At 23.1% G+C, this 15,809-nt stretch overlaps 8 protein-coding genes across 8 annotated transcripts in view; 7 read left to right on the forward strand and 1 right to left on the reverse strand.

Moving 5' to 3' along the window:
- Nucleotides 1-1,955, forward strand: part of DDB_G0277749 (hypothetical protein) — a gene marked incomplete at both ends in the record, with an annotated part of 3,522 nt that extends 1,567 nt beyond the window's left edge. Inside the window, one exon of the mRNA XM_637394.1 lies at nucleotides 1-1,955. This exon is cut by the window's left edge and continues 1,567 nt beyond it. Within this exon, the coding sequence (XP_642486.1) occupies nucleotides 1-1,955 (1,955 nt within the window).
- Nucleotides 1,956-2,016: 61 nt separating this feature from the next.
- Nucleotides 2,017-3,567, forward strand: DDB_G0277751 (hypothetical protein; the record flags this gene model as incomplete). Its single annotated transcript, XM_637395.1, has 1 exon — nucleotides 2,017-3,567. One exon carries the CDS (start codon nucleotides 2,017-2,019, stop codon nucleotides 3,565-3,567), a length of 1,551 nt encoding a protein of 516 aa, XP_642487.1.
- A 601-nt stretch (nucleotides 3,568-4,168) lies between these two features.
- DDB_G0277807 (hypothetical protein) lies at nucleotides 4,169-6,074 on the forward strand (the record flags this gene model as incomplete). Its single annotated transcript, XM_637396.1, has 2 exons — nucleotides 4,169-4,949; nucleotides 5,023-6,074. The coding sequence occupies 2 exons, from the start codon at nucleotides 4,169-4,171 to the stop codon at nucleotides 6,072-6,074; spliced, it is 1,833 nt and encodes a 610-aa protein (XP_642488.1).
- A 492-nt stretch (nucleotides 6,075-6,566) lies between these two features.
- On the forward strand, nucleotides 6,567-7,440 carry cfaA (counting factor associated protein; the record flags this gene model as incomplete). Its single annotated transcript, XM_637397.1, has 2 exons — nucleotides 6,567-6,876; nucleotides 7,049-7,440. 2 exons carry the CDS (start codon nucleotides 6,567-6,569, stop codon nucleotides 7,438-7,440), a joined length of 702 nt encoding a protein of 233 aa, XP_642489.1.
- A 298-nt stretch (nucleotides 7,441-7,738) lies between these two features.
- On the forward strand, nucleotides 7,739-8,493 carry cfaB (counting factor associated protein; the record flags this gene model as incomplete). Its single annotated transcript, XM_001134586.1, has 2 exons — nucleotides 7,739-8,008; nucleotides 8,245-8,493. The coding sequence occupies 2 exons, from the start codon at nucleotides 7,739-7,741 to the stop codon at nucleotides 8,491-8,493; spliced, it is 519 nt and encodes a 172-aa protein (XP_001134586.1).
- A 672-nt stretch (nucleotides 8,494-9,165) lies between these two features.
- Nucleotides 9,166-10,013, forward strand: DDB_G0277753 (hypothetical protein; the record flags this gene model as incomplete). Its single annotated transcript, XM_637399.1, has 2 exons — nucleotides 9,166-9,460; nucleotides 9,619-10,013. The coding sequence occupies 2 exons, from the start codon at nucleotides 9,166-9,168 to the stop codon at nucleotides 10,011-10,013; spliced, it is 690 nt and encodes a 229-aa protein (XP_642491.1).
- A 153-nt stretch (nucleotides 10,014-10,166) lies between these two features.
- DDB_G0277813 (SAC3/GANP family protein) lies at nucleotides 10,167-12,578 on the forward strand (the record flags this gene model as incomplete). The annotated part of the gene is made up of 2 exons (XM_637400.1): nucleotides 10,167-12,087; nucleotides 12,175-12,578. 2 exons carry the CDS (start codon nucleotides 10,167-10,169, stop codon nucleotides 12,576-12,578), a joined length of 2,325 nt encoding a protein of 774 aa, XP_642492.1.
- A 244-nt stretch (nucleotides 12,579-12,822) lies between these two features.
- On the reverse strand, nucleotides 12,823-14,943 carry acsA (acetyl-CoA synthetase; the record flags this gene model as incomplete). Its single annotated transcript, XM_637401.1, has 2 exons — nucleotides 12,823-14,638; nucleotides 14,735-14,943. The coding sequence occupies 2 exons, from the start codon at nucleotides 14,941-14,943 to the stop codon at nucleotides 12,823-12,825; spliced, it is 2,025 nt and encodes a 674-aa protein (XP_642493.1).
- Between the last annotated feature and the right edge of the window lie 866 nt (nucleotides 14,944-15,809).

A 15,809-nucleotide genomic window follows, 5' to 3' on the forward strand; every position in this document is an offset into this window, starting at 1 on the left:
TAAATAACAATAGTATAAATAACAATAATAATATAAATAATAATAATAATAACAATATAAATAGCAATGGTAATAATATAAACAACAATAATAATAATAAAAATAATGTAAATAATGTAAATAGTGTAGAATATAAAAAATTTAATGGAGTAACAGCAGGGAACACTGAAAATAAACAAGATAATTATTTTAGAAGTTTGAATGAAAAAAGAAAGTGTGAAGACAGTATCGATGAAAGTCCATCAAAATTAAGATACATAGATAATGGATTGGATTGCTCTATAGATTTTTCATTTAGTAATCTATCACCTATAGAAAGTGCCAAAAATACCACTGCCTCTATTCCTCGTGATACATCATTAGTCAATAAAGTAAATGGAAATAATTTAGTTTTACCAATAGCAGCAAAAACAACAACAAAAACAACAACAACCACAACAACCTCAACAACAGCAGTAACGAAAACAGAGGCAGCAACAAAAACTGAAACAGCATTACCAACAACTATAACAACAACAACATTATCAAAAAACAGACCACCATTGATTGGACCTAGATTTCCAACAAAGCCACCACCATTACCAACACCTATTAACACAGATAAAGTATTTGATAATAATAATAATAATAATAATAATAATAATAATAATAATAATAATAATAATCCACCGAAATCTATTGTACTTAGTAACCCAATTAAACCTAGTTTACCATTTAAAAAACCAGTTCCTTCATTCGCAAAACCACCAATTCAAAAATTAACAAATTTAAGTAATCCAATCAATAATATTATCAAAAATACTAATAGTGACCTTATTGGTAATAGCAATAAAAACAACAACAACAATAATAACATCAACAACAACATTAATAATAATAAAGTTGTAACAGTTTTCGATAATACACTAGTTTTAACACCAACTAAATCACCATTATCTTCATCAATGTCACCTATAAAATCCAATTGTTCAAAAGGTAGTGATGGTGGTTTGAATAAATCATTTGAAGATAGATCAAGTAGTGCAGGTAGTAATAACAGCAATGGTAGTTTTAATAAAAAATATATATTTCATAATAGTGTTACAATTGAGGAATTAATAAACTTAAGAAATGAAGATGTTGGAGAGCATCATGGTATATCAAGTTCATGGTCAGATAATGAAAATTATGGATTATCAACTAGCAATTATCCCTTTAAAACTCATACGATAACAGAGAATTGTTGGCAATGGTTCAAAGGTAAATGGGCAGCACAAAGAGAATTTTCATTTACACTTTGTTGTCATATAAAGAAAGAAGATTCAACTAAAATTACGGAGACAATGGATGAATCAACTGATGAGGAGAGTATGTTTTTACCTCAACTCTATAATATCTATGGAATAATGGTTAGTTTTGGTGTCACTGGTCAAGTTGTATATTATTTACCATTAAGTAATGATCATTTAGAATATTATAATTTTGAAAAATTACTACTACAACAACAACAGCAACAACAACAACAACAACAAAGACAACAAAGACAACAAAGACAACAAAAGAAAAATCAAAAACAAAATGAAATTTCAATTGATTTTATAATTTCAGAAAAGTTAAGATTCTCAAGATTTACTAAATATACAGAGGAACAAATTAAAGAGAGATGGGAATTTTTAAAAGAAGTTTTTGAAAATCCAACAAGTTTTAAATATCAATACAATATGAAACCACAATTAAAATTATTAGCACATAAAGGTATTTACTTAAAATATGGTTGTATGGATCCAAAAGTTGCATCTTGGGTTTTGAACTCTGAAATTAATAAAGATAGAACATTGGATCAACTTTATATTGAAACTCGTAATTCCTTTAAAACGAAAATAGTTGGTCATTATAATAATTTTGATAGATCTTGTTTTACTGTAATTATTAATTTTATTTTAAAATCATTTTTTTTTTTTTTAATTATTATTTAAATTAATTTATTTTTTTATTTTTATTTTTATTATTATTTAGTGTTTTAGATCATTTATAACAATGAGACAATTACTTTCAACATTATTTATTCAAAGTGCAGAAAATCAAAGTTTATTTATATTTTCAGAGATTGAAATGAAAATTTTACCAATATTTGCAATGATGGAATTTGTTGGAATTGGATTTAATGAAAAGATTTGTGAAAGTGGTAGAGAAAAAGTTCAAAATAAAATCAATTATTTAGAATATAAAGCAAAGGTGTTATTACCTGGTAAAGTGTTTTCATTATCAAGTACAGAAGATATTTCACAATTATTATTTCAAGATTTAAAGATACCAGTACCAGAGATTGCAAAAGCCAATCAACAATATAATGGTAATAAAGGTGGTGGTGGTTGTGGTGGTGGGGTTAGAAGACAAAATTATTCAACCAAAGGAGCAGTTTTAGAACATATTAGTCATCATCATCCATTACCAGGTTTAATAATTGAAATTCGTAAATTAACTCATCATATTACCCATTATGTTGATATATTGGGAAAGTATGAATATCATTCAGATCGATTCAATATGAGAAGAATTTATTCAACCATTCAACAAACTGTTGTACCAACTGGTAGAATTTCAATGGCTTTTCCAAATCTTCAAAATATTTCTCATCCAATTGAGTTTAGAGTTGCTCCATCGGAAACTGATTTACAATCACAGGATTCTATAAAGAGTTTTCAAGATGAAATTCATACATTTGATTATACAAATGATCAAAATTTTAAGAATCTATTGGAAATTGAATCACGTTGTAGTTTTACGAAAGTATCACTTAGAAATTCTTTTACTTGTGCCAATGGTTATGTTTTATTATCAGCAGATTATAGTCAATTGGAATTGAGAATTTTAACACATTATTCAAAGGATCCAAATTTAATTGAAATGTTTAACTATAGTAGAGAATTAGATGTTTTCAAATGTATCGCTCATCAATTAAGTGGTGTTGATTATGAAAAGGTATCAGATGAAGAAAGAAATTTCGCTAAACATTTAGTTTATGGTATTCTTTATGGTATGGGTATAAATTCAATTGCTTCAGAATTAAAAGTTGATAAAGAAAAAGCAAAAGTACAATTGGAAAGATTTAAAAATACCTATCGTACTTTAATAGATTTCTTAGAGTCAATTGAAGATAGAGTTTTCATTGATGCTTATATTAAAACTTTATTTGGTAGAATTAGAAATTTCTCGGCAATTCATGATCCAAAAACTTTACCAAAAGATATTGGTAAAATTAAAAGAGGTGCTCGTAATTCTGTTCCTCAAGGTACTGCTGCCGATATTACAAAATTAGCAATGATTAATATTCAATCACAATTTGATCAATTATCAATCAATGTTCATATGGTATTACAACTTCATGATGAATTACTCTTTGAAGTACCTTTAACTGATATCGACCAATCAGCAAAAATTATAAAAGAGTCAATGGAAAATGTTGTTAAATTGAATGTTCCTTTGCCAATTAAAATGTCTATTGGCACTAATTGGGGTTCTTTAGAATCTTTTAATTTTAATTTTACTTATTCTCAACAACCAAAAAATAAATATCCAAATAATTAATAAAAATTTTTCAAATTAATACACCAAGAATATTTTTTTTTTTTTTTTTTTTTTTTTTTTTTTTTTTAATATAAACAAAAATATAATAAAAATTTCGATTATTAGTTTGTTTTATTTTCCATTGGTTCAATGCCCAAGAAAAAAAATAATAATAATAAAAAAACAATCAAATATAAATCAGGTTCATTCTCATTTGTTGGGTTATTACTTCTCAAATTTAACAGTTCAATTTTTTTTTTAATTGGATTTTATTTACAAAAACTGGGTTTATTAATTTATTTTTTTTTTTTAAAAATATCTTAAAAAAAAAAAAAAAATAAAGGATAATTATTAATTTGTAGTAGGATTAAATCTCTTTAATTTTTTTTTTTTTTTTTTATTTAATTTCTTTGAAAGTTGGAGTGCATTTTTTAAAAAAAAAATCTTTAACCCAATTTTTTTATCCAATCAAAAATTTAATAAATATCTATTTTTATTTTTTTTGATTTAAATTTTTATTTTTATTTTTTGGATTTAAGAATTTTTTTTTTTTAAGTTTTTTTTTTTTTTAAAAAAACCAAATAATATTAAAAAGAGAAAAAAAAAAAAATTAATAATAAATATGTCAGGTGGTAGTGTGTATTTACCACCCAATTCTGATGAAGAATCAGATAAAAATGATAAAAATAATAAAGGTAATAATAAAATTAATAATAAATCGAATGGAAATAATAGTATAAATAATAATAATAAAAATAATAATAATAAAAATAATTATAATAATAATTATAGAAATAATAATAATAATAATAATAATAATAATAATTATAGAGATAATAATAATAATAATAATAATAATAATAATAATAATAATAATAATAATAATAATAATAATAATAATAATAATAATAATAATAATAATAATAATGATAATAATAATAATAATAATAATAATGATAATAATAATAATAATAATAATAATAATAATAATAATAATAATAATAATAATAATAATAATAATAATAATAATGATAATAATAATAATAATAATAATAATGATAATAATAATAATAATAATGAAAATAAAAATAAATATAAAAATAATTATAATAATAATAATAAAAATAATAATAATCAAGGAAAGGTTGAAACCTTGAATGGTTTTTTAAGAGAGCATGGTTTAACTAGTCAACAATTGAAGAATTTGATTTCAGCTGATGATAAATATTTGAAATATAATACAAATTCAATAGAAATGCATTACACCTTATTACTTACCTCATGGCATAGATGTGAAGAAAGGAAAGTTACAATTAAAATCAGCTCATACCATGATGTAAAACAAATTCAATATCATAATGATGGAAAACTTGATTTAAAAAAATCAATTCAAGTTATACCAGGTATGTAAAAAAAAACATGTATTATATATTAAAAAAACAATTAAATTTTATTAATTGAAATAAATCAATATAGGAATTAAATTCTGCACTGAACCCCAAATATATACCAATGTTTTTAAAATACATCTTCCTTATCCTTCATTTTTGGAAAAAAAAAAAGATTTACATTATTTTATGATTTTTGAAATTGAAGAGGAGGCTAATGGAACAAATATCCCTATGGGTCGTAGTTGGTCCAAATCATTTTATCCAATTAAAATTAAATTAAAAGAAGATGAAAAGGAAAGTGAAAAAATATTAGATCTTAATTCAATTGTTAATTCCATGAATTCTTTTTCAGATAAGTACACCAATACAGAGAATATAAATTTATTTGAAGATTTTAATGGATTAAAAATCAAAATGAATGATATTAAAAATTCATTTGCAAATTTGGAAAAAAAGGATGAAAATGATGAAAAAAATGATGAAGATAATGAATATAAGGAACAATATTTATGTGAAATTGGTAATGTTTATGAAAAAAGAAAGTTTCAACCCAAACAAACCACATCATCAGCAAAAATAAACGCACCAGGTACTGTTCTATCAATAAAGGAACAATACTCCAATTTGATAATTCGTGTTGGATGGGGTCAAGAAAATGATAAAGCTTTGTTTCAAGTCAATTATCATAATTTAAATTTTGAATTAAAAGAAGATCCAAATTTTGAATTAATAAATTTAAAAAATTTAAAATATGAAAAGGAAAATCAAAAAAAAGGATTAGTCGCAAAAAATCAAAAAAATAATAAAATAGAAAATTCATTGAAAATTTCAAAAGGAAAATTATTGCAAGAAGAAATAGAAAAAATAAAAAATGATATCGAATCAATTGACAAATTCATTAGTGAAATTGAATCAAAAATTGAAAATCAGGACCAATACACCACAGAGGAGAAGATGGAAAAAAACTTTGAAAAGAAATGGAAAGAGTATAATAGTACCTTTATCAAAATTAAATCAGAGATTTCAAAATTAAAGATTTTATCTTATGTTGACTTTCAAAAATCATTTAAAGATATTCTAAAGAATAATTTCCCAGAGAATTTTATTAATACCAGATTTGATGCATATTGCTATTAAAAAGGGGTTAATAATAAAATAACAAATAATAGAAAATCAATTATGTAATTATTTCTTATAAATTTTCAAATTCAAAGTTATAGTTAATCCAATCCAATCCAATCAAAAAAAAAAAAAAAAAAAAAAAAAAAAAAAAAAAAAAAATATTATAAAAGTTGATGGAAATGTTTCTTTCTCAATCAATTAAATGCTTCTTTAGAACCTTTTGATTCTAAATTTGCTTATTATCAAAAAAACAATAAAAAATTGGTTTTAAAAATATATCGGAAATAATTGAAAAAGAAAAAAAAGTGACGCTTTAAAATTTGAGTAAAAAACGGTTATGAAAAAAAATCTTTTATTTTTTTTTTTTGAATTTTCGTCACCAATTACCAAACGACGTTTTTGTTTTTTTTTTATATTTAAGTGGTATCGAAAAAAAAAAAAAAAAACAAAAAAAAAACCATCAAAACATTAAAAAAGTTCATTTAAACAGAAAGAAATAATAAAAAAATGAAATTATTAAACTCACTAATTTTATTAGTTTTAACTTGTTTGGTATCGTCAATCAATACTCAATTCATTTCCATTCAAAAGTATGATTTTAGTGGAAATTGTAAAAATAGCTCAGATTCAGCAAGTAGTTTTGAAGCATCAAGCGAATCAGCAGCAATTTGTATGCAAAATGATTTATTATCTGGTATAGTTACAAATGAGGGTGTTTGCTTAATATTTAATGAAGTTCCAACTACATTCATTATATCAACAAAAGGTGATTACATTGTTCGTTCAATTTATGATATAAACGATAATAATTGTCAAGGTAATTATTTTATTTTTTACTTTTTTATTTTATTTCTATTATTGACTACTGATTTTGTAGGTGGCAGTGAGGCAAATACTAATAATAAAATATTATTATTATTATTATTATTATTATTATTATTATTATTATTATTATTATTATTATTATTATTATTACTATTTTACCACAGGTGGTATTATTGAAAATAAAGCAATTGAAATTGATGAATGTTTTGTTGAGTGTGCTGATGATTACCATGGAAGTACATATTTATTTTCAACTGAAACATCTTTAAATTACCCATCTAATACCTTCATGGAAATATCTTACAATGGTGAATGTGATGGACAATGGAAAACTAGTTTCAATTATCTTCAATATTACATTGTAAATAAATGTAATGTTGCACATGAAATTGAAACTCATACCTTTTCTGTAGGTTGTAATAGTACTTCTTCTTGGGTTAGTGAATACGCTGGTGAAGTTTGTACCGTTGAACCAACTGTTACCACATCTTATCCAATAGTTGATAATTGTGGAGATTTAGATAATTCCAACTTTATTGATTATTGTAACATTTAAATTATTAAAGTCTTTTAAAAATAAAAATTGTTGGTTAATTATTTTTTTTTAATTTTTTTTTTTTTTTTATTATTATTAACCAAAAAAATATATAGTGTTCCAAATTTTTACATTCTTTATTTTTTTTTATTTTTTTTTTGGGGTTTAATTAAAAAAAAAATAACTCAAAATTTTAAGTGAAAATGTTAAAAAAAAAAAATATCTCTTTTTTTTAATTTTTTAGTTTTGTCAAAAAAAAAAAAAAACCATCAAAACATTAAAAAAGTTGATTTAAAAAAAAGAAAGAAATAATAAAAAAATGAAATTATTAAACTCACTAATTTTATTAGTTTTAACTTGTTTGGTATCGTCAATCAATACTCAATTCATTTCCATTCAAAAGTATGATTTTAGTGGAAATTGTAAAAATAGTTCAGATTCAGCAAGTAGTTTTGAAGCATCAAGCGAATCAGCAGCAATTTGTATGCAAAATGATTTATTATCTGGTATAGTTACAAATGAGGGTGTTTGCTTAATATTTAATGAAATCCCAACTACATTCCTTATATCATCAAATGGTGATTACGTTGTTAGTACAATTTATGATAAAGACGATCTTAATTGTCAAGGTAATTATTTTATTTTTTTATTTTTTTAATATTTTATTCCTATAATTAATTGACTACTGATTTTGTTGGTGAAGTTGTGCAAATACTTATAGTATATATTTTATATTTTTAAATTTATTAATAAATAATTATTATTATTATTATTATTATTATTATTATTATTATTATTATTATTATTATTATTATTTTACCACAGGTAATATTATTGGAAATAGAGCAATTAAAATTGGTGAATGTTTTGTTGAGTGTGCTGATGATTACCACGGAAGTACATATTTATTTTCAACTGAAACATCTTTCAATTACCCATCTAATACCTACATTGAAATATCTTACAATGGCGAATGTGATGGACAATGGAAAACTGGTTTTAACTATCTTCAATATTACATTGTCAATAAATGTAATGTTGCACATGAAATTGAAACTCATACCTTTTCTGTAGGTTGTAATAGTACTTCTTCTTGGGTTAGTGAATACGCTGGTGAAATTTGTACCGTTCGACCAAGTATTACTTATACTAACCAAATCGGTGATAATTGTGGTGGTTTTAATAGTGCCAACTTTATTGATTATTGTAACATTTAAATTATTAAAGTTTCAAAAATAAAATAAAATTATTGGTTTGTACTTTCTTTGTCAAATTTTTTTTTTTTTTTTTTTTTTTTTTTTTTTTTTTTTTTTTTTTTTTTTTCTGAAAATCCTATTCTACAACACAAAGCATGCTTTGCTTTGAATTAAAAAGTAATTGAATTTTATAATTATTTTTTTAAAAAAAAAATATATATAAATTTCTCGAACATGTCATAAATAAATTCTAGAAAAATTAAATGATATTTTGAGATTTTTTAAATTTTTATAAAAACATTTAGATATTTTTTATAATGATATCACTTTAAAACAAATTTTCATTTTTTTTTAAAAAATGAATTGTAAAAGTCAATAAAATTTTTTTTTTTTTTTCTTCAACACATAAAATAAAATAAATAAATAAATAAATAAATAAATAAATAAATAAATAAATAAATAAATAAATAAATAAATAAATAAATAAATAAATAATTAAATAAATAAATAAATAAATACATAAAGAAAAAAAGAAAAAAAAAAAAAAAAAATGAAATTATTATATTCATTAATTTTATTAGTACTAACATGTTTGATTTCATTAACTCAAACTCAATACATCTCCATACAAAATTATCAATTCAGTGGGAATTGTAATAGATTTATCAATGGTAGCAGTAGTGATTCAACAGAAACTTGTGTTCAAGATGATTTATTGTCTGGTCAAGTGACAAGTGAGGGTTTTTGTTTGATTTTTAATGAAGATATAAGCACATTAACAATATCACCAAATGGTAATTCAATTATTCAATCAATTTATTCACCAACTGATTATAATTGCCAAGGTAATTATTTTATTATATAATTTTTTTTTTTTTTTTTTTTTTTAATTTTTTTTGTGTTTTTTTTTCTATTTTAATTTTTTGTGTTCTATTTTTAGTTTTGAATAATTATTTTTATTATTTTTTATTTATTTTTTTATTTAATTATATTATTATTATAGGTGGTATTATTAAAGAGAAAGAACATGAAATTGGTGAATGTTTTTCTCATTGTGTTGATGAAAACCATGGAAAAGTATATTCATTATCTACACAGTCATCAATTAGTTTCCCATCGAATACTTTTGTTGAAGTGTTTTATTCTGGTGAATGCAATGGGGATTGGAAAAATAATTTCAATTATCTTGATTATTTTGTGATTAATAAATGTAATATTGCATATGCTTTTGAAAGTCTTACCTATACTTTCAATTGTAATAGTACTTCTTCCTGGATGAGTGAGTTCAATGATGAAAATTGCACCGTTAAACCAGCTGGTATTCAAGTTGATCCTTTAGCAAATAGTTGTAGTAATGCATCCAATAATAAAAACCATTTAGATATTTGTAATGTTTAAATCCAAAAATATCTTTTTTTTTTTTTTTTTTTTTTATTTTTTTTTTATTTTTAATTTTTAATTTTCTTTTTTCCATTTTTTTAATTTTTTTTCATTTTGTTTTTTTTTTTTATTTTTAACTTCAGTTTAATTTATTAATAGGGCACAATAAGAATGTCTATCTTTGGTAATAAATCATGGGTAGAAATAACAGAAGAAGATGAAGAGATACAAGCATCACCTCAACTATCAAGTAATCAAGATGATGATAATATTAAAAAATTAGAAAGTTTAATAATCTCTGATACTACAAATAATAAAAATGAAAATAACAATAATAATATTAATAATAATAATAATAATAATAATAATAATAATAATAATAATAATAATAATAATAATAATAATAATAAAAGTAATATTAATAAAAAAGCATCACCACTTAAAAAGAATACAATGACACCAAGAACTTCAATTAAATCTAAATATTTAGCAAATAAATTAAATAAAAGATCAACAATTCAAATTCCAATTCAAAAGGGAGGTAGTACTACTGCATCAAATAAAAAACAAAAAGAGAAAGCAAAAAAAGAAGAAGAGGAAGTTGAGGAGGAAGGTGAAGAGGAGGAAGAGGATGAATATGATGAATATGATGAAGATAATGACGATTATGATGAGGAGGATCAAGAACAAGATTATGATGAAGATTATGATGAGGAAGAAGAAGAAGAAGAGGATACCTATCATACCCCTCAAAAAAGAGCAAATAATAGTAATAATAAATTCAACATTAATAGTAATAATAGATATGTACAACAACACCAACACCAACAACAACAACAACAAAATAATTATAACAATAATAATCAAACCTCTTCACCTCAACAACATTATCGAACTAAAGAGGATATTTTCTTTAGAAAGAATTTACTTCCATCACCATCACCACCACAACACCACCAACAACAACAACAACAACAACAAGGTAAATTTACAGGTAGAGATCTTAGAGATTTAATTAATGAAGAAAAGAAAAAAAATCCTCAAATTCATCAACAGATGAAATCGCCTCAACATAATAATAACAATAATAGTAATAGTAGTACACCAACTAAAGGTGATTTAAGGGATTTAATTGAAAATGAAAAAAGAAAAACACCTACATCATCACCACAACAACAACAAAAACAACATCATCAAGAAGGTGAAGATACACCATCTTCTCTAATGTCTGCTAGATTCTCAAGATTTAATTCACCATCATCATCACCACAACCACACCAACAACAACAACAACAACAACAACAACAACAACAACAACAACAACAACAACAACAACATAAACCACAACAAAGATCAAATTTATCAACACCAATAACAAAAAGAAGAGATATTGAAGATTTAACTCCTTATTCTTCACCAAATCCTTCAACACCAATTCAAAGAAATAATAGTAATAACAATAGAAATTCACAAAATTCACCATCTATAACACCAACAAGAGGACCATTAAAATTTAATGTTGACTCACCTAAACAACCAATTGTTTTTAATAATCAAAATAATCAAAATAATAATAATAATAATAATAATAATAATAATAATAATAATAATAATAATAATAATAATAATAATAATAATAATAATAAAAATGTAAAATTAACAAACGAATCAATTGATTTAAATAGTGTAAAACCAATTATTGGAACATGTAAAGATTATGAAAAATCATATCTTAGATTAACAGGACCAGCTGATCCAGCAAAAATTAGATCCATTGAGATTTTAGAAACTTGGTTTCCAAAATTGATTAGGAAATATCAAAATAATAAAAATTTCAATTATGCATTGGATCAATTAAAATCCATTAGACAAGATTTAATGGTACAACATATAAGAAATAAATTCACTGTCAATGTTTATGAGGCAAATGCAAAAATATGTTTAGAGAATTCAGATTTCATTGAATTTGGTCAATGTTTATCACAAATTAAAGAATTATATCATTCAATTTCTGATCAATCTTGTTTAGAAAATAAATTTGAATTTATATCTTATGATTTATTATTTAATTTAATTTTTATTAAAGATAATGGTAAATAATAAAATTATTATTATTCAGAAAAAAAAAAAAAAAAAAAAAAAAAATTTACTAATATTAATTATTATTATTTAAATTTAGAATTAGAATTAATATCATTATTACCAAAAATTTTAAATGATGAAAGTTTTTATTCAAATGAAAATATTAAACATACATTTGAAATTATTAAATCAGTTTTGGAAAATAATTATTGTAAATTTAATAAATTATATTTAACGTGTTATAATATGGAAAAATACCTTTTGGAAAAGATTTTAAATGATAGATTTAGAGTCTATTCTATAAATGCAATGATAAAATCCTATAAACCATCCATTCATTTAAATTTATTGGAAAAACAATTATCTTTTTCAAACCAAGAACAGCTATTAAAATTTTTGGATTCAAATTACCCAAATAATATAATTGATATAGAAAAACAAGAATTAATTTGTTCAACAAAAAAAGAAATAAAAAAAAAAAACAAAAAAAAAAATAATTAAAAAATTAAATAATTAAAATAAAATATAAATAACTTTAAAAATTGATTTTAAGAAAAGAAAAAAATATGTATTAACGTTAATATATATAGTTATAATTCATTTTTTAACAAATTATAACTAAAAAAAAACAACGACATACCATTTAATTTTTAAAAAAAAAAAACATATGAGCGAATATTATCAAAGACCAATAGATATAAATAATTTCGAATACTGAATTTATTTTTTTTTATTTTTTATTTTTTTAATGAGTTTTTGGAATTACTTTTGAAACTTTTTCAATTAAAAGTTTGACAACTTCAGGTTCAGCTAAAGTTGAAATATCACCTAATTGTTCAGCAGAAGATTCATGACAACCAATTTTTCTAAGAATTCTTCTCATAATTTTACCACTACGAGTTTTTGGAAGTGAAGGTGTTATAACAATTACATCAGGTGTTGCAAATGGACCAATTACATTTCTAACTTCTTTTTTTAACATCATAATAACATTTGATTCATCCTCTTGATAACCTTCTTTGAGTGTACAAAATGCTAAAATACCTTGACCTTTGATATCATGAGGATAACCAACAACGGCAGCCTCTGCACAAATTGAACAACCAACGAGGGCACTCTCTAATTCAGCAGTACCTAATCTATGACCACTAACATTGATAACATCATCTACTCTACCTTCGATCCAATAATAACCATCAGAGTCAAGTTTTACACCATCACCAGTGAAATAGTGACCTTTATATTGAGTCATATAAGTTTGAAGATAACGACCATGAGAACGATAAACTGAACGAGCAATACCTGGCCAAGGTTTAGAGATTGCCAATACACCAGAAATTTCTTTACAACCATTGATATCGGGATTAATATATAAACGTTCACCAGTTTTTGAGTCTAAAACTTGTAATTCTATACCAAAGAAAGGTTTAGTTGCTGAACCAGGTTTAGTTGAAGTAACACCAGGTAATGGAGTAATTAAATGACCACCACTTTCAGTTTGCCAATAGGTATCAACGATTGCACAACGACCTTCACCAACGTTTGTATTGAACCATCTCCAGGCTTCAGGATTAATTGGTTCACCGACTGAACCTAAAACTCTAAGGGATGATTTATCGGATTGTTGAGTAAATGATATTGGGAATTTCATTAGTGAACGAATTGCAGTTGGTGCTGTATAGAATTGAGTGATTTTATGACGTTGTACCATTTCCCAATAACGTGCTGGAGTTGGATAAAGAGGAGTACCCTCAAAGATAAAAGTTGTTGCACCATTTGCCAATGGACCATAAACGATATAACTATGACCTGTAATCCAACCAACATCAGCCATACAAGCATAAACATCGGAATCGTGATAATCGAAAACATAACGATGAGTCATTGCGGCGTATAGTAGATAACCAGCCTGAGTATGTACTAAACCCTTTGGTGTACCAGTGCTACCACTTGTGTAAAGGATAAATAAGGGATCTTCTGAATCTAACCAAACTGGTGGACAATATGGACGATGATCCAACATTGCTTCATCTGCCCAAATATCAATTGATGGATTAAATGTAATTGTTGGTCTACCTGTATTTTTAAAAACAAGTACATGTTGTACCAATTTGCAATGTTGAACAACTTGATCAATCTTTTCTTTTAGTGGTATATATCTACCACCTCTTAAACCTTCATCAGCCGTTATGATCACTCTACATTTTGCATCATGAACACGTGAAACAATGGATTCATAACCAAATCCTGCAAAAATAACTGAATGAATTGCTCCAATTCTAGCGCATGCTAACATTGAATAAATGGCGGTTGGTGTGTTTGGTAGATAGATCGCTACCGTATCTCCTTTACCAACGCCAAGTGATATCAAAAGATTTGATAATCTACAAACCTCTTCAAACATCTCTCTATATGTAACTTTTTTAACCATTGTTTCTTCATCACCTTCAAATAGTATTGCAACTTTATCTGCATTCTCTTTTAAATGTCTATCGATACAATTATATGAAACATTAATTTTACCATTTAAAAACCATGAAATATCACCTTTTTCGAATGATCTAAAATAATTATTAAAAAATAATTGAAAATTAAAAAAATTTTTAAATTTTTTTTTTTTTTTTTTTTTTTTTTTTTTTTTTTCTTTTAATAATTACCCATGTTGAACAGTTGTATAATCAGAAAACCAAGTTAAAAATTCTTTAGCTTTTTTATCCCAAAATTGATTTGGTGATTCAATACTTTCTTTATACATTTCATTATATTGTTCTACTGATGATATATGACATTTTGTACTAAAAGAAGGTGGTGGATATAGTAATTTTTGTTGTTCTTCTTGTACTGTTTCTTTTTCTGTAATTTGCATGTTCAACTATCTTAATTTTGAGAAAATTAAAAAGTTTTTTTTTTTTTTATATAAAAACAAAAATTAAAAAATTAATAAAATGAGATTGAAATTAAAAACCCAAGATTTTTTTTTTGAAAAAATTAAAAAAAATAAAAAAAAATAAAAAAAAAATAAATAATAAAAAATGTTTAATATTTCCCAACCTATCGGCCTGGTAATTTCAAAAAAAAAAAATTAATTGAAGGTAATAAAATAAATTTTACAAAATGAAATAATTCAAAAAAAAAAAAAAAAAATTAATGTTTATTAATAGTATAAATTATTTTAGTTATTCTTTTGTCTCCTATATATATATACAAAAGAAACAATTGGTGATGGAATCAAATATATGGTAGAATCGAAGAAAAAAAAAAAAAAAAACAGTTTGTTTAAAATATTAAATTTTTTTTTTCTTTTTTTTTTTTTTTCTTTTCAAACCCATTTGTAAAAAAAAAAAGTAATAATTAGTAAATAAATTAAAATCCCAATTCAACAAAAATTAATAAAATAAATCCCTAGGATTTATTGAAATATTTCCAAAAATAAAATTAAAATAAAATAAAATGATTGCTTATATTATTACTATTTTTTTTTTTTTTTCTTTTTTTCTTATTACTTTTTATCTTTTTTTACCTTTTTTCTTATATGTCTTATCTTTTTAAAAATATAAAAATTAAAAAATAAAAATAATAATAAAAAAGATAATTTAAATATATTTTCCGATAATTACTTTATTGTATATTTATTTTTTCACTATTCCCTTGAATGAAAAAAAATCCATAAAAAAATTAATTCACTAGTTTTTTAATTTCTTTAATTTAACAATAATATTATTCAATATTAAT

Source organism: Dictyostelium discoideum (assembly GCF_000004695.1).
Source record: "Dictyostelium discoideum AX4 chromosome 2 chromosome, whole genome shotgun sequence".
NCBI classification, from domain to species: Eukaryota; Evosea; class Eumycetozoa; order Dictyosteliales; family Dictyosteliaceae; genus Dictyostelium; species Dictyostelium discoideum.